The sequence below is a fragment of the Sus scrofa genome, chromosome 1 (genome assembly GCF_000003025.6).
Source record: "Sus scrofa isolate TJ Tabasco breed Duroc chromosome 1, Sscrofa11.1, whole genome shotgun sequence".
Classification (NCBI taxonomy): domain Eukaryota; kingdom Metazoa; phylum Chordata; class Mammalia; order Artiodactyla; family Suidae; genus Sus; species Sus scrofa.
Genome location: NC_010443.5, coordinates 67,533,813 through 67,553,353, shown reverse-complemented (window position 1 = coordinate 67,553,353; position 19,541 = coordinate 67,533,813). Strand labels below are relative to the sequence as shown.

The window sequence follows — 19,541 nt, the reverse complement described above, 5'->3', positions numbered from 1 at the left end:
CTGTAAATTTTTGTTCATGAAGGTAAATAGTATCATCTAGATTATTTTTTAAAATAAAGTATGCATTGGACAGCAGCCTGTGTGGCTAGTATTTGATAAAGGATATTAGAAGCATATATATTTTCTATGGAATTGCATGAATGAGTCATGTCATTTCTGTAAGAATAGTAGTTTGATTAATCTAAAATATTTATAGACAAGTGGATTTATGATGAGGCATCTGACATTTTCATCTGCTGATTCTGATGTTTTGAAAATGCTTGGTTAAAACTAACTAAAGGGAAAAATGACTATTCTAAACATAAACTCTTTATGATAAATTAGCCATCAGATACTCAGTTTTCTGTTTAAGAGCAAATACATGCTAAGAAAAATAATTGTAGTTTAACTTTGTATATTAATGTATAAAATCAATGTATATGTTTCTTCTAGGTTAGAAGAATATCATATATTTGGAAGCCATGATTGTTATCACCATTTAATTAGATATTAGGGTTTTTATGAAATGTAAATGAAACAATGAATATTATTACTACATAGTCCTAAATTTGAGTAGAATTTTGATATACACTTTTTCTTCCTCTTGAATCTTTTGTTTTCTTAAGATATTTATGAATACAATTTGAATACAGTTTAAATACAAGAAATTCTTTATGCATAATAAACTTTAACTTAATTATCTTATGTTCCAGTAGCTCATAGTCAAAATTTGAAATATACTGAATTCTCTAGTGATATTTTTTCAGTACTGTTACAATTGCTGTCTGTATACAATCCTTTTATTTTTTTTACCAAGCTTATTGATGAAAATTGTTTCATTAATTTTTCTAAATTTAAAATGGAAAACAAATAGAAATGGGAGGCAGAATGTGGGCTTTTTGAAGTAATTGATAAATTTTTGTAGGTTTTTTTTTTTGGTAACTTGCTGTTTCTTAGCATATTCTGCTGATAGTAGAGTGTATATATGCAACAATATTTTAAGGATTGTTTTTGCAGTGGTTTTGAAATGAATGCAGAGACTTATTAATTGGCAAAATAAATGATCATATGGTAGTATTTTAAACAGTATGTTTGGTGGTAATTTGTATTTGGAGCTAAGACAAACACAGTTCAGATCTCATCCCTTCCACAATTTATTAGCAGTGTGGACTTGGATAAGTTGTTTAACTTCTCTAGGTCTTGGTTTCCTCTGCTACCCTTTGGTCTTTTAGGAAAATCATTAGAGACAGAGGAGGCTCTATGGTAGTCTGGTCTTCATAGCCTGGTCATGGCCTACTTTTCTATCTTCATCATCTCTGCTACCCCTTCCTCCCATCTCTGTCACAAAATGACTAACTTTTAACTAGTTCCAGGTGTTTTTTTAATGCTCAGTTCCTTCTTGAAATAGCCTTCTTAGTGACTCCTTGCCCAGATACCTCAGCACATACATCATATCTTTATTTTAGACAGCTGGAATGATGTAACATAATTTTATCATCTTTTTTTCCCCCTTAACAAACTAATCTATTATAAGGGTCATTTTAAACACTTTCTACTTATATTAAGAAAATGAATATTTATATCAATGTAAGTTCTTAGTATAGTAATATTTATACAAATGGTTAGTGACTATTGAATGGAATAGAATGTTATAAACCTCCATCTGTAAGGTTTGTTGGTGTGTTCTTCTGATGTCTTAGTTTACTTCTTTTTTTTAAATTTTTTTTAATTGTTATTTCCCCAATACAGTTTTTTTTTCCTACTGTACAGCATGGTGACCCAGTTGCACATACATACATACATTCTTTTTTCTCACATTATCATGCTCCATCATAAGTGACTAGACATAGTTCCCAGTGCTACACAGCAGGATTTCATTGCTAGTCTATCTCAACGGCAATAATCTGCATCTATTAACAACAAGCTCCCAATCCACCCCACTCCCTCCTGCTCCCCCTTGGCAACCCCAAGTCTATTCTCCAAGCCCCTGAGTTTACTTCTTGATTGAGCTGTAACCTTTAAGAGCATAAAAAAATGTTTCTTATTCATGGTTGAATATAGGGTTTTTTCTGGAACTGCTATATATTTTGTTTAAATTGAGTTTACTGTTTCTTTGGAAGGTATTGTGTATAAAGTACATATCTTTTTAAGACTTTTCCTCTCATTTATCAATTGATTTATCAATCAATAAAAATTTATGTTTCTAGCAGTTGCTTAGGTACTTTGGTGATGCAAAGAGTAATAAAACTGAATTCTTAGTTTCAATCCAGTGGGCTGGACATACACATAAACAAATCACTTCAATGTTTGTGGTTAAGAATCATAATGACAGTATGTAAAGGGGTGTTGAGAGAAAAGGGAGTTCCTTAAATTTTTTGAAATATGGAAAAGTATAAATACATAAATATAATAATTGCAATGGAATTGAAGAGGACAAGAGATTTGAACTTGAATGATACTGAAGAGTTTCTCAAGATTGGGAAAGGTATTATAGGTAGTGCAGAGGCACAAAGAATGTTCAGAAGGTAGTATGTATAGACAGTGGTAGTGGAAGATAATAACAAGAGTTCACATTTTGAAGAGTCCTGTTTACTGTACCTTCTGTGCCTTGAAATATCTTATATGCTGCATAACCTGTATAGTGAAAGTTTACAGTGAGAAGTCTCAGAAAATCTTCAAACTGGAATGTGACATGACCAGATTTATAATTTAGGAATAATGAACTCTGTATTTCTTATCATGAGTCTGTAAAGGCTAGAAATTGCGCATTCATTTACAATAATATTTTACTGAGTTCCTTGGTATCTCAGCGGATTAAGGATCCAGTATTGTCACTGCCATGGCATGGGTTCAATCCCTGGCCTGGAAACTTCTGCATGCCACAGGCATGGCCAAAAAAAAAATTTTTTTTAATTAAAAAAATATAGCAGTATTTTAAAAGCTTCATTATAAAAAACAAAGATGATACAGTGATGACAGTAGATGCTATTATGTCATCTTAAATCTAAATAAATAAGGCTGTAGTCATATAAAATCAAAAGGTACCTAATCTAATTTTGTTTCATTACGTTATTAATTTATTATTGTTTTGTACTTAGGAATGTGTACAAAGATACAATATAGTCTCATTGTCATATTTTTCAAATTGAGTAAGCTGCAATTCCCAGATGCATTAGAATTGTTGTGAATTGTTCTTGACACATCTACTTAGTTTAAATATAGGACACATGGGGAGATTAAACAAACTAGTTTGTTTGCATTTAATGTTTTCTATGGAACCTTCACTATTATTATTTATAACAAGTCATGTCTTTTTTAGATTGGGCAACTGGCTTTTAAAGGAATGAGGAGACTCAATAGAATCCAGTCAATTGTGTTTGAAACTGCCTACAACACCAATGAGAACATGCTGATTTGTGCCCCCACTGGAGCCGGAAAGACTAACATTGCAATGCTTACGGTTTTGCATGAAATTCGCCAACATTTTCAACAAGGTGTTATCAAAAAGAATGAATTTAAGGTAGGAAATTAACAAGTCAAACATCACCTTATTAAATTTTAAAATTTAAAATCATTCTGTAGTTGTACACATTACATGAAATCTGGAATTTTTAAGGTTATTATATGAAGTCATGTAAAGAATACTGCTTATTTTATTTCTTTACTTTTTTAAAATTTTTTTATTATAGTTGATTTACAACGTTCTGTCAATTTCTGCTGTACAGCAAAGTGACCCAGTTATACAAATACATGTGTTCTTTTTTTTCACATTATCCTCCATCATGTTCCATCACATATAGTTCCATGTGCTACACAAGATTGGTACTTATTACTTTTAAGAAAATCCCTATTTGTGTTATGAAAAGCCCACTGCTCTTGTGAGAGCTATGAAAATACACTTAGCTTTGAAGCACCAGTTCTCATAGTGATGAGGCTGTAAAGCAAATTCCATTGTCCTTTAAACAGCTGCACAGTTATCCAACAGCGATAAGTACTTTTCATATATCACTATTAAGATTTTTCACTCCAAATAGCTAGAATCATATTTCACAATAAATAGTGACTTGTATTGACTGCTGTGAAACAAATGACATTGTAGTTTTTGCTCATTCATCATGTGGTGTTTCTTTGGCACAGATTGTATATGTTGCTCCAATGAAAGCCTTGGCAGCTGAAATGACAAATTACTTCAGCAAACGTCTAGAGCCACTGGGCATTGTTGTGAAAGAATTGACTGGTGATATGCAATTGTCAAAGAATGAAATTTTACGAACTCAGGTATGTTGTATACTTGAAATTTATTGTTCTTGTTTAAATACCATTCTTTTTTTTCGGGTAATTGTGAAAATTGTTAAACAACCATACCTTAGGTAACTGTAAAACATAATATAAATGTAACATAATGAACTTTTATTTGTAACCACATTTATCCTCTACAGAAGAGGTTTTTGCTGGTACTTTGTTCTATTATATCTATTCTAACTTCATGGTTCTTGCTGTAACCTTGGATAGGTTACTTGTATAAATTTTAAGTTATTGACAGTAAATTTTGTTCTTTTAAAACAGTAGCCAGTTTTAAAGAACAGGAAAATATATAGATCTTTAAATGATCCCACTAGCATTCTGAACTATTCCATAAGGATGGTTTAATATATAAAAAAGTTTTAGTCATTCATTATTTTAGCAGATAGGAAGCTATTAAATCATGCATTGTATAAGCATTATACTAGGTGAAATATATGACAACTAAGGCATTTAAGATACAGTTTCTATTCTCAAGTATCTTATATTATGACTGAGTAGACAAAACTGTATTAGAACTACAACCAGATTATTATTAATGGCCACAGAGGTATAAATTTCAGAAAAAAATATAGGAACAACTCATTATATTAATAGAATTATGGATTATATGGAATAACCGATATTTTATCAGGGTAAACACTTACAGTAGTTATGTCTGTTGGTGGAATTACGGAAGATTTTTTTCTCCTGCTTTTTCTACTATGAGAATTTGTTACTGTTATAATCTTTAAAGTATATGTAATTTTTCTTTTACTTTGGTTTAGGTAGTATAGCGTTTTATTCAGCATAATTATTTTTCTTCACTGTAGTTGTTTCCCAGCCTATCACTCAATTTTTAAAGGCCAGGGAAAGGAAACTAAAATTAATAGGACACCAGTTATCATGGTGCTCTTATCACTGTGATGGTTGCTTTACAGACATAACATTGCATTTTTGTTGGAGAGACTGAGGCTTACTGAGGTAACAATTCCTTCATGAGGTCTCATTTCCAGTAAATCATGTAGGTAGGATTGGATTCCAGGTTTTCAAATTTCAAAGTTTGTGATAGGTTTCTACAGAAATATGTCACATCTGTCCATCATTTATTCCACAGTTTGTTGTTGTTGTTGGTGGTGGTGGTGGTTTAACCTACCAAGATATTGAAGGAGCTTGGATTTATTTGAAAGAAAATCAGTAAAATGAACATTTGTATATGTAAGAAAAATATGTCTGTATCTACAGATGTTTAATTTTCAAGTCAAGTCAGTTTAATATGTATAGCAAATATATGAAATAATTTTTAAAATTATTGGAAATAACATCAGTTGAAAATTACTTTATTAATTTTAGTTAAAGTAATTAATAAAGACCTTACATTCTAATCAGGTTTTTAGAATCTGACCATATGTCAGAGTTATGCAGTAGCTAAAACTTACAATGATAGAATTATAAAAATAATAATTTGTTTCACTACTCAACTGTAATCATGGATAAAATAGTACACTAAAGGAGTATTTGTTATAATAAATGCATAGAATATTTTACATTAATAATACCTCAGATATTAGAATTTAGCAATTAAAATTCCTAAATTAACAGTAATGGAAATACATTTTACTTTTTTTTTTTTTTTTTTCTTTTTATGGCCGCATCTGTGGCATATGGAAGTTCCTGAGTTAGGGGGCAAATCAGAGCTGCAGCTGAGGCCTACACTATAGCCACGGCAATACCAGATCTGAGCCATATCTGAGACCTACACCACAGCTTGCAGCAATGCTGGATCCTTAACTCATTGAGTGAAGCCAGGGATCAAACCCGTATCCTCACAGATGTTCTGTCAGATGCTTAACCTGCTGAGCCACAACAGGAACTCCAGATATTTTAAATAAAAAAGCCGTGTTATGATTTTATTAAATTTTTCCTTCTGTCTCTTTAAAATAGAAAACCATTTTTCAATTTACAGATTTTTTAAAAACCTGTCAGATAGCGACATATTCTAAATGTTAATGCTTTCCTATAATAAAAAGGATATTAAAAATAACCAGAACTTGGAGTCCCCGCCGTGGCTCAGTGGTTAACGAATCCGACTAGGAACCATGAGGTTGCGGGTTCGATCCCTGGCCTTGCACAGTGGGTTAAGGATCTGGCCTTACTGTGAGCTGTGGTGTAGGTCACAGATGCGACTCGGATCTCGTATTGCTGTGGCTCTGGCTTAGGCTGGTGGCTACAGCTCTGATTCGACCCCTAGCCTGGGAACCTCCATATGCCGTGGGAGTGGCCCAAGAAAATGGCAAAAAGACAAAAAAAATAGATAAAAATAAAAATAACCAGAACTGGTGTTCCCGTCGTGGTCTGGCGTTGCCATGAACACTGGCGTAGGCCGGTGGCTACAGCTCCGATTCGACCCCTAGCCGGGGAACGTGCATATGCTGTGGGAGTGGCCCAAGAAATGGCAAAAAGACAAAATAAAATAAAATAAAATAACCAGAACTACACCCTTGATCATTGCTTTTATCTACTGACCTTTACTGAAGTAGGTTCTGGTCCTCACTAATAAATTTTTAAAGTCTAGTAGTATTAATTTAAAATCAAATACAATATTTAAAATATTTAATAGCCAGTATGTCACTTTTTGCTAGTGAGGCAACACTTTTCCCTATTCCCTTTTCTGTAGTCATAGCAGTGGGTGTGGGAGTTATACTCTTGAGTCAGAAAGCTGCAAACTGGTAATTTTTTACCCCTTCCAGTTGCAGTTTAGGCATTACATTCCTCTGGTTTCTTTCTGCTTTTGGATGTTTTCTGTGTCTTAAAAATTTTTTTAAATTGTATCAATATTTTGTAATTATCTGCAGAGGTTCCCTTGGTCATTACTAGAGGTCGATTCTGATATCTAAATATACTTATTATTGAGTTTGTTAGTATTTAAAAAGCACTAATTGTCTTTTCCTGGCAGCAAAAGCAAGAGGTATATTTTAAAAAACAAACTGCTTTAATCAAAGGATTTTCTCTAAATTTCTAATATTCTCTGTGAAATTTGAGTGATTTAGGTATCATTTCAGCCTTTTCCTTGAAACGTTCTAAATTTGATTTTGTTAAAGAAGCTATGGACTTATCAGCTAAAAACAGAAGTAACAATTATTTTTGCACATCATCATTTTAATAAATTTTTGTTTTTTAAGTATTTATATTTAGCACAATGAGCTAAATCATTTTAAATTTTTTTAGTTTATACAGTAAAGAGAAAGAAGCTTTACAGATCTGTATAACACAGTAAAATATTATGTATAGTTTCTAAATTTATGAATACATCAGATTCTGCAAGTTTGTTCATGCATTTATAGATGTAGTGTTATATTTGATAGGTTCCAAGGCTAACTCTCATAGCTGGCTGAGCATATAATTCCAGAGATCATATCTGAAAACTATACATCAGGACAGGTAGACTGATAGATTTTTTTTTAGTGTATAATCTTTACTTTCATAATGTCTTATGAAGTCATATACATGAGATAGAAATTTGACGGGTAACAAATTGTCTTTATTGAAAATAAAATTTCCTGAAACTGGAACCCATTCTGGAACATCTGAGAACATACCTATGATAATAGCTTACCTAAAGAAATGAGTTTTTTATCCTGGTGGGTACCGTGAAGGTAAGGGAAGAAATTAAATCAGTTTGTTCTTTTATTACTTGCAAGTCTAGCCTTAAGAAATTTTCTTTTGGAGTTCCCATCATGGTGCAGTGGTTAATGAATCCAACTAGGAATCATAAGGTTGCGGGCTTGATCCCTGGCCTTGCTCAGTGGGTTAAGGATCCGGTGTTGCCGTGAGCTGTGGTGTAGGTTGCAGACACTACTGTTACAATTCCGATTAGACCCCTAACCTGGGAACCTCCAGGGAAGCAGCCCTAGAAAAGGAAAAAAAAAAAAAAAAAAAAAATTTCTGTAAATGTTGAATTTGGCTTTGGTGATCTTATCTCACTACTGTGCCAAATCCAGGGCTCTTCCTCTGTATCTTTCTGCTTTAGTCTTTCTGCATACCATTAACGGGCTTATTAAAAAGAAATAAAAACAACTCTGCATTGATTCAGTCATTTGCATTGCTATAAGGAGGTGGTTCTCAAAATTGATATGGGGACATGCAGGGTTTGCTAAGACTTCAGGGGATCAGTGAGGTTAAAACCAAGGGAAAGCTATTTATATAGGGCGATAAATTCTCTTCATAATCTACATCTAGCCGATTTTCAACCTTGCATTCCCAGCTGCTTTCCCATATAAACTTCAACCAGAACATTTTTACTTTTTCTGAAATAACAATACTCAGCATTTCCTCTGATGAATGTTACTGTTTAATGTTTCATCATGCATTTTCTCTTTTTCAGTGTCTGTCTTTATCCATTGACATTTGTCCAGATCTTAATCTATTTTACAAAACTCAGTTTGATCCCTTAAGTACTTAATTCCTTTTGCCTGAGTCCCATAGCACCATCCATTTATATTCATAAAATAAGACCTAGTCCATAATGTCTTTGCTTTTAGATCTGGTCTTAGAAATCTGGGCCACTCAAATAATACATAGATTTGTATGTTGTATCTTCAGAAGCTTGATGAGCATCTCTTTTTCCCTTTGCTCGTCTCTGTACTTCCCTAGATCTGTTCTGTATCCTTTGGAAATATTTGTTGACTCTCTGAGGGCAAGGACCATGTGCTTGGCCTCAGTTATAGTTTATAAATGGAACCTCCTATTTTGTGCTTGCTCTTTATTCTCCTCCAGTGTACCCATACTATTAGTGATGCTAACTTTTGTAAACCTGACATTATAGTTATCAACCTCTTCACCCTGTCCTTCTACCTGTCCTCACAGATTAATAGCCTGTGCTACTATCATTGCCTTTGCAATTGGTAGAGAGAATAAACAGGAATATTGCAGATCATTTGGGAGTACAGACAAACTCAACTTTTACCTTCGAATTTTTTTTCTGGCCATGCCCATGGCATGCAGAAGTTCCCAGGCCACGGATCAAACCCAACCCATAGCAGTAACCCAAGCCATAGCAGTGACAACAGCAAATCCTTAACCACTAGGCCACTGGGGAACTCCTATTTCCTGCTTTCTCTACTTTTCCAACTTTTATAATTTTTAGTAGCTGTTTAATGATTCCTATAGTATATTTCTTTTGGTGAGTAAGTTCCCCAATACTTAGCACAGTTAAATATAGCACAGTTAAATTTTCCCTGACATTTAAAAAATATTTTCAGCATTGTTTATCTTTTTTTAGTGTAGGAAGAGAAATTAATTTCATTTGCAAATTCTGTCATGCTGTTCTGATTGTATTATTTCCTTGCTCATAAACTTTCACTGTCTCTTTATTGCTTATCCAACTACCTAGCTTGTTAAAAATCTTGTATAAATTAAGTATAATGTGAGAAGTAATCTGTTTTGTGATTCACTAGGGATTGTCAGGTCTAGCTGCAGTTATGATTTTATTGAGGCTTGATGTTAAATTTCCTTTTACAGGAGAAAATTATATAATTCTAAGATTTACTATCAGGAGAAATAGTCTGTGAGGCAACAGATACCTCTTTGGTGTTCAACTAAAAAGCTTTTGAATGATATAGTAAGTTTATCATCAATGAAAATACAAATCTACTTTCCTGCCCTTATTTTTTCATTATTCTATGTCTACCATTAATTTCAAAGTTCTCTCCCCATGTGTATTCTCCTTCAAGAGTTGCTACTTTATAATATTCATTTTGCCTTTTAGTAATTCTATCAAGCAATTGTGCTTTTTCTTATACTCTTTCTTTCCTCAACTCATATTATCCTTCTGCATTCTCTCCTAATACAGAGTCCTTTGAATCTCAGTGAAAATAGTGGTCAGAAATTTTAGAAAAGATTTCTCCTCTCCTGACAGTAACTCTGTATCAAAATGAGGCATTTGCTCTGAGTTCTGAAATCATTCTCCTTTTTAAAAAAACTTGTTTGCTCATCCTTATACTGGGCTGAGTTTACCTGTGAAGCTTTGGGAGTTGAGGTAGGTATTTTCAGGTTTTGGTTTTGTTTCTATTCTGGCTGGGGTTGGAAGGAGATTCTCTTAGATTCAGCAACAGCAAAGGGAACCCTGAATTTCCATTGTGTTACTCTGTTCACCCAGAGTTTTATCCAGTAGGCTTTGTAGGGAGGGTGTGTGTGTGTTGTGCACGGACATGTGCTTTTGCTATACTCAGTGTTCCTGTAGCACTGTCCCAATTTACTCTTCTCTCAAGGGGATTCTTCCTATGGTATATATCTTATTGATTACTTCACTGAGAATACGTATATATGAAAAAAGGGGAGAAGGAGGGATGGGCTAGAGATTACATATGCTCAGGTTGCAGTTTTATCTGGATATCTGTGTATATGTTTCATTTAATATTGCTACCTTTCTGTATAAAATCTGAGGATATCTTTATTACATCTCCATTTCTAAAAGGTATTTTTGCTGGATATAGATTTGTCAGTTAGAAGTTCTTTTCTTTCACCACTGGAAAAATGTGCCACTTTTTCTGGCCTCCAAGGTTTCTGAGGAAATACCTACTGCCATTCCAACCCTAACCCTAACCCTAACCTGCTGAGCGAGGCCAGGGATTGAACCTGCATTTTCATGGATACTAGTCAGGCTCATTACCTCTGAGCCACAACAAGACATCTATAACCTAAAATATTTTATTTTATATCCTTTTCCATGAAACACATAACTCAAAAAAGAATAAACTTACTATTAGTAACTAAGAAATTCATATGTACTCTATTTATAATAAAAATGAATTAGTCTTGTGACTGAATTAACCAGATCATTTTATAACATTATCACTTGACCTAGTGCTTTTAGATAGAAAATGTAAAATGTTTTGCAAAAAGAATGCTAGAGGAGTTCCCATCATGGCTCAGTGGTTAATGAATCCGACTAGGAACCATGGGGTTGTAGGTTCGATCCCTGGCCTTGCTCAGTGGTTTGGGGATCCGGCGTTGCCGTGAGCTGTGGTGTAGGTCGCAGACACGGCTCGGATCTACATTGCTGTGGCTGTGGCGTAGGCCGGCAGCTACAGCTCCAATTCGACCCCTAGCCTGAGAACCTCCATATGCCGTGGGACTCGCCCAAAAAACGGAAAAAAAAAAAAAAAAAAAGAATCCTAGAATTGAGTTGTAGCAAGGCTGATGGGTTTTTTTTTTTTTTTTTTTTTTTTTTTTGGTTTGTTTGTTTTGTTTCTTAGGGCCACACCTGTGGCATATGTAAGTTCCCAGGCTAGGGTTTGAATTGAAGCTGCAGCTACCGGCCTCTGCCACAGCCAAAGCAATGCAGAATCCAGCCACATCTGTGACCTACACCACAGCTCATGTAGCATCAGAGCTGAGCGAGGCCAGGGATTGAACCTGCATCTTCATGGATACTAGTTGGGTTCGTAACCCATTGAGCCATAACAGGAACTCCAAAGCTAATGTTTAAGGGTCACCTTTGAGGTACATGGAAAACCATCAACTAGCTCTTTCCTGAGTTATGGTCTTGTGTCTCTAAAAGCATCTTAATCCTATATGCTTCTAGATGAGTAATTTGTTGTGCCTCATTAGCAGTTTGGAAAGGATTGGTTTATTAGTTTAGCTGACTTTAAATGGGTCTGGCCTGTGTAGAAGATGAGAGAGAATGGCTCTCTGAGGACTGCCACTGTGGACATGAGGTGTCGAGCGGTTCAGTGCCTGGGGAAAGATACTAGTTGTGGAAAGAGCTACCCTGAAGTTTTATATGTGCCAAAGGTAAATTTTGCTGCATACTTTTTTAATGTTCAGTGGTAGGTATGAGTTTTATGTTAAAGCTAAAACAGGAAATATATTAATTTAGTGATTTCATTAGTTTTTTTTGTTTTCTTTTGTTTTCTTTTGTCTTTTCTAGGGGCTGCACTTATGGTATATGGAGTTTCCCAGGCTAGGGGTCCAATTGGAGCTGTAGCTGCTGGCCTATGCCACAGCCACAGCAATGCCAGATCCGAGCCACGTCTGCGACCTACACCACTGCTCACGGCAATGCCAGATTCTTAACCCACTGAGTGAAGCCAGGGATCAAACCTGCAACCTCATGTTTTCTAGTTGGATTCGTTTACCACTGAGCCACTACGGGAACTCCCATATTATTATTGCTTAGGGAACAAAAATGAAAATGACAGGAATAATTTGAAATTTTAACTTTAAGATTGTCCCAGTATATGTGTGGCAGAACAGTATTTGGGGGGAGGGTGCTGCTGCTGAATGAATGATAAGAGTTCTGTGGTCAAATAGTCAGACAGTCTATCCCTGTGAGAGACTGATAATCCTATTAGTATAATAAAAACTTAGATACCTTGCCAGTGAGCTTTAACTTTGCATTTTCCAAACTTAATTGAACACAGATCATTTCTTTCACAGAGCAGTTGTTACTAGAACTTGCTTTGAGAAATGCTGCCCTGGAACGTTTATACCCATTCAGTGAAGCCATGTTCCAGGGGGAAGAGTTAGTCTTACTTTTGGTAGTTTTAAGAAATCAACCTCAGGTAAATATTCTGTGTTGCTCTCATCTTTGATTTAATGTATTTGGTTCAGACCAAACCTGAATATATTAAAAGTACTTTGTTTTAAACCACACTTTCTTTTTAACACTTACAACTGCTAAAAATATTTTGTGGATAACTATACTTTTAAAATTTTATAACGTAAATACAGTTATTCAAGAAAATCATAGTGATTGTTAGTAGTAGTTTGCAAAGTATTCTTTTTTTCCTTAAAACAAATTTCTCAAATACATTAACCATAAAAGGAGTGTGAATTTTTAGCACAGTCACTGAGTAGTTGACTATTTGGAATTTAATCATGATCTAAAACTAATGGTAAACTCTTTAGATCTTCCTGAGAAATACTCAGAAATTGCAGTAGCAAAGAATGCACAGATTTTTAGAAATGTCAATTATTTTGAAATTATACATTGTGTACAGAGTGTTTTATGTTTGATATATGTTTCATTAGGCCTGAAGATTATGACTTTCTATACAGTGTTGCTCTATGTCTAAACAAAATCTCAAAAAGAGATGTCTTTTTTTAACATAGTGTCTTCTTCACTGATGTTAGAATTCTCTTTTAGAAATGACGAAATACCTTAGAGTACTGAAACTTTCTCCTCTAGATAGAAGATCTTTTTTAAATTGTCCATTTTTCTGTGCCCTTTTATGACATTTTACACAACCTTCTTCCATTTCACGTCAATTTAATTTTAATGCTGGTAATGTAGGATAGCCAATAGCCATTTTTATTGTGAGAAATTACAGTGTTTTGTTGTTGACTATGTTAGCAACAAACTACTTATCAGAGATCTTGGCCAAATTCTGTCAAATTTAAGATATTAATTAAAATACTTAATTTTTCTTCTCTAATTTTCAATTTCAACTTACAAGATGTTTATGTATCACCAACTATATTTTATTTATACTACTTGAGACTTAGGTATAAGGGTACAAGCTGAATAAGATATAATCTTCAAAATGTTAGATTGTTAAAAGTCTTTGATCAGAAATCTTAGATCAGAATGATTTATCAGTAAAGCCCAGGCCCAAGTTTATAGACCCTCCCAAGTCTGTGCTTTGAAGCAGGCCCTTTCATTTCATACTTATTTCCTATTACACAGAAGGAGAATAAGCAGAAAAATTGCTTAATAAATTTTGTATTTATTAGATCATTTTCTTTCATTGTTCCCATACTAAACTTCACATTTTCCCACATTTGAGTATTTTGCATTTAAACTGATATTTTGGATTGTGGAAGGAACAATAATTTTAAAAAATTGTCTGCTTAAGCATATTCTGAACTTCTTAGGTAGAGTGGCTTGAACTTTCTGTTGCTTAGGTTTTATAATTTGATCAAAATCTATACAGTGGTCATTGGATAATATAAATAGAATTTAGTCCATTTAACATTCTGGATATAGTTCTAACAAGTTGGAGGATAAACGGATATAATACACCAAAATAACATTTTCCTAGCAGACAGTTTTGAACCTGAATACATGGTAGGACAAAATAACTTTTTATTAGAAGAGCAAGTTTTGTTTTAAATATGTAGAACGTGAAAAGATGTCTGGATCAATTATATTTTAAAATAAAATAAAAGATGTTTTCTTTGGTATTTCAATATGGTACCTTGATTCTCATTGTTATGTAATTTGTATGTCATAAATAATTCCTTTATTTTAAAGAAATATTAAACAATTTGTCTATAGCATGGCATAGTGCTTTGCATTGAGGAGTCAGTTGTTTTTTAAGGTAGGGTCAGAATTCAAAAGCTAATGCTCTGTGAGAACATATTTGGTCTTTCCTGTTGGCCTAAAAAACATTTTCATTGTGTAGTGCTTTGTTTCCTCAAGTTATAGAAGACTAAAAACATATTTTAAATGTTTTTACTGTTATTATTTGATATAACGTATAAAAGGTACTTTGAAGTTAGTTCTTTGCACATAATTGAGCTTCAGGAAATAAATGTTCTTTCCTTTATGCATCTTCATTGGGTTCTTTATACTGCTCATAATCCATTGCACATCATGTGAAATAACCCCAGAGTATACACTTGATGATTTATGCTACATTGACTCTTGTCACTGGCTGTGACAGTCCAGAAGAAAAGAAAAGAAAAAAAAAAAGATGGTTCCCCCCACCCTCCCCACCCCCGTCCCAGTTTTAGAAGCAACATTATAGTTAAGTGTGAGTAGTGCTTATTTGGCAGTAAGTAGAGTATCCTTTTGACATACTCCTTTGGCAGAATGGTTATCTGTGAAATTAATTCCAGGAGAAAACCTTTTGAAGGCTTGGTTTGAAAGAAGGCTTTTATGTTAAATTTGATCCTCTCTTTTTATAAGAGAATAAAAGCTACTCATTCCTAAATTTGAGACAATTCTTACTAGAAAGGAAGATAGTAATCAATTATATTCCAAGGAAAGTACTAGATACTACCACATGTTACATATAATGCATGCATTCTGGTTGATCTTTAAACATTTTGTTTCAGCCTTATTGAGGTATAACTAATGTTATACTATAAAAAACTGTACATATTTAAAGAATACAATTTAATGAGTTTTGACATATGTGCATACTAGTGAAACCATCACCACAATCAAAATAATGAATATATTCATCAGCCCTAAATGTTTCCGTACATCTCTTTGTAATCTATCTCTCACCATCTGCCACTCATCCCCAGGCAACCACTGAACGCTTTCTGTCACTGAAATAAAACTTTATTTACATTAAAAAATTTTATGTAAGTAGGATAATACAGTGTATGCCTTTTTACCTGACCTCACTCAATATAATTATTTTGATATTCATCCACGTTGCATGTTTTAGTTTTTTATTCCGCTGTACTGCTAAGTAATATTGTGTTGCATGGATATACCATGAATTGTTTATCCATTCAGTTTTGACGAATATGTACCGTGGTTCAGGTTTTTGGCTATTACAAGTAACAATGCTGTGAACATTCTTTACAGTCATTTTTGTGGACACAGGACTTTCATTTCTGGATAAGTGCCTAGGAGAAGAGTTGCTGGGGATATGGTGGATGGGTATTAAACTTTTAAAGAATCTACCAAACTATTTCTAAAATGGCTGAAAAGCTTTACATTCACACGAGCCATATATGAACACTCTTAATTCTTTCACATCCCGTTTAATACTTACTTTAATACTTCCTAATTTTAGCTATTCTAGTAGATGTTCAGTGGCATCTCATTGTGATTTTAATTTGCATTCCCAATGACAGTGATGTTAAGCATCCTTTCATGTGTCTTTTTGGCATCTGTATGTTTTCTTTTGTGATATATCTTTTCAAATCATTTGCTTTGTTCAAAAGTATTTTAAGTGGGTAGTTTGTCTTACTAGTGAGTCATAAGACTTTTGTATGACTGAATACAAGTCCTGTGTTGAATATGTGCTTGGCAAATATTTTCCAGTTACTAGGCTTGTCTTTTCATGTTTTTAACAATATCTTTTGAAAAATAAACCCCTTAAATTTTATAGAGTCATAACATATTGACTTTCTCTCTTAAAGTGAATATTTTTTTGTGTCCAGTTTAAATATATTAACCAAACCCTTGATAAATAAGAATTTTTCCTGTGTTTTCTTCTAGAAATTTTTATAGTTTTAGCTCTTAGTTTTAAACCTTTCTTAGTTTTAGGCTGCAATTTTGAGTTGATTTTTGTGTAAGATAGAGGTAGTGGTTGAAGTTCTTATTTGTTGAAAAGGTTACCTTTTCTCCATTGAATTATCTTTGTACCATTACTAAAAACAAATTGATCATGTGTGTGACTATTTTTCTGGATTCTGTTGTTTCATTGATTTGTATGTTTATCTTTATGCCGGTACCACACTTGTAATTACTATAACCATGTAATATGTCTTAAAGCAGGTAGTATAAGTTCTCCAACTTTGCTCTTTTTCAGGGTTGTTTTGGTTGTTATAGGTCTTCTCTCTTCCACATAAATTCTATATATTTTGGTTGATTTTTGATAACTTTTTTTCCATCTATTACTATGCAATTTTACTTAGTAACTATATAGAGAGAATACATGAAAGTGTTAGTTGGGGGATTGTAGCTGTTTGTTTTTAATTATTTTGCAAAACTTAAGCCTCCTGAAAACATTTCTTTAATGGCAATGGAAACTGTAGTGACTAAAATAAATTAGAAATACTTTGAAAGTAGGAGAAATTATCCACAGCACCCTAGGATTTATAGTTTTTAAAGTATTTAATTCTTTTTAATATTTTAGTCTTTATTGTATCTCTTCTCTTTTCAAAGCATATTCTTTCATTGCAGAAAAAATTTTAAATAGACAAACAAAAATAACATAACACATCCAATCAAAGTTATTGTAATTATATACTTTGAATTTCTCATTTTTGTACCAAAATATATTATATTCATATATTTAAATGAATGGTAGTATGCCATAGTGATATGTGGAAGTTAATTGATTTTATACATGTGAAGTGTTTAGAACATTGCTTGGCAACAGTAAGTTCTTAATAAGCAATAGCTATCTTTTAAATAAACCATACAAACAAGCTGATTTATATTCTGCCTTTTTTATTATTTAGCAAGGTACCATGAACAGCCAGCCAGCCATGTCAAATAGGTATATGTCTACAACGGTTTTTATGATACTATCCAACTGAACAGGGTGGATTACTGATTGTTGGAAAAGGACTCCACACACAAACCTGCCATGTATTCCTCATTGATTAAGTTTAGAGTATAGTACAATCCTGTTCAGTATAGTAGCCACTAGTCATGTGTGATTGAATTAAAATTTAATAAAATTAAAAGTTGTGGGGTTTTTTTTTTTTTTTTTTTTGGTCTCTAAGGGCCATACACCATAGCCACAACACCACCAGATCTGAGCCCCATCTGCGACCTACACCACAGCCCACAGCAACGCTGGATCCTTAAGCCACTGAGTGAGGCCAGGGATCACACCCGCAACCTCATGGCTGGTTCCTAGTCAGATTCATTTCCACTGCCCCACGACGGGAACTCCAAAATTAAAAGCTTTTTCCTTCATTTGTACTAGGCTCATTTCAGTCACTAGTGGTTACCAGATTAGATAATTACTGCTATCACAGAAAATTCTATTGGACAGTGACAGTGTAGTTCTTAAAGGAAACCTTGTGGCAATATAGAAAACAGAAGCTGAGGCAGTGTGCATGCATGTACCTGCATTTTCTTTTGTTATGGGACATACAGTGTTCTAGTATACAAAAGGTTGAGAAAGAAGCCAGGTGTCACTAAACCAATCCCCTTTGTAGAGTTCAGACTTAAGAGTCTCTGGGCTTCAGCTTAGGGGAATATTTACAAACATCAGGCTTTTCTGATTCTGAACCAATTTTGATTCAGTTCTCAATTGTACAGTTGAGAAATCCCTGCTTACAGCTTCCCAGGGTCCTGCAGAGCCTTCTCCTCATAGTAATATACAAAATTGGATAGATATTTTACGTTTTATTTCACTCTTGCTTGGGTGTTTGTTGACAGTGTTTTCAAAATTTTCCTATTAGAAAAATCAGAGTGTGCATGATTAGCTAAAAATTCTACTGCTAAAAGGCAAAGCATAGAGTTCCCTGGTGGCCTAGCAGTTAAGGATGTCATGTTGTCACTGCTGTGGCACAAGTTTGATCCCTGGCCCAAGAACTTCTGTATGCCAAGAAAAAAAAAAGGCATATATAATAGGAAATAAAAGCCCAATAAGTTTTGAAAAATTGGCGTAAGTGCTTAATAAAACATTGAATCTTGCAAAACAACCCTGTGGAGCATCTGCCATTTTAACACATTCAACTTAGTAACCAGAAATGGCTTTTTCATGAATTTTTTATTTCAAAAGTTATCATTACAATATTATATTAGTATTATTATTATTGTCTTTTTAGGCTGCACCCGCGACATATAGAAGTTCCCAGGCTAGGAGTCGAATCGGAGCTATAGCTGCTAGCCTACACGACAGCCACAGCAGTGCGAGATCCAAGCCACATCTGTGACCTACACCACAGCTTATGGCAACACCAGATCCTTAACCCTCATGGATATTAGATTCCTTTCCGTTGAGCCACAACAGGAACTGCTACAAAATTATTTTTGATGTTATCCTTTTTAAAATCATTATCTATAGTCAGAAACTAGCTTAATTTACTGTTCACATCTTTTCTATAACATCTAGGCATTGATTGCCATATCGCTATGTTAATGATATTTTATAGCTCTGGAAAATACAGCGTTGTTTTACAGCTTACTTATAATCACCATCTAAATATTCTAGGTATTGACTTAGTTTAGAAATTAGTGTGGTTATTTATATTTGTTATAGTGTTGCATCATATTTCCTTAGTTGTCTTCTTTGTTGATTTGTTTTTCAGTACTTCAGAAGCAGAATAAAAGACAACATTGTTTTACATTTTGAAGGTGATTCTTTACTGCTTAAAGCTTAATTTTTCAAGTGACTGCACAAATATAATTAGTGTGCTTTTGATGGTAGTAATAATTTTTCATTTCTTCATAAATCTAAACATTTGCTTTTTCTAATTTTTTAATTTGAATTTCCAATTTTATTTAATTAAACAACTAATAACCAAAATGAATTTTTTAAACTTTCCTTCATTAGGAGAGAAAATGGGAGTAGAACCTGAATTATGAAAGATTTACTCTCTAAGAAGAACAGTTGTTACTAAAAGGCTTGGCT

At 33.6% G+C, this 19,541-nt stretch overlaps 1 protein-coding gene across 2 annotated transcripts in view; it reads left to right on the top strand.

Annotated features, from left to right (window-relative positions):
• Positions 1-19,541, top strand: part of ASCC3 (activating signal cointegrator 1 complex subunit 3) — a 325,142-nt gene that overhangs the window by 103,727 nt on the left and 201,874 nt on the right. For both annotated transcript variants that reach the window (XM_021090356.1, XM_021090357.1), the window contains exons 9-10: positions 3,299-3,499; positions 4,117-4,257. In XM_021090356.1, the coding sequence (XP_020946015.1) occupies positions 3,299-3,499; positions 4,117-4,257 (342 nt within the window). The remainder of the gene's footprint in view (positions 1-3,298; positions 3,500-4,116; positions 4,258-19,541) is intronic.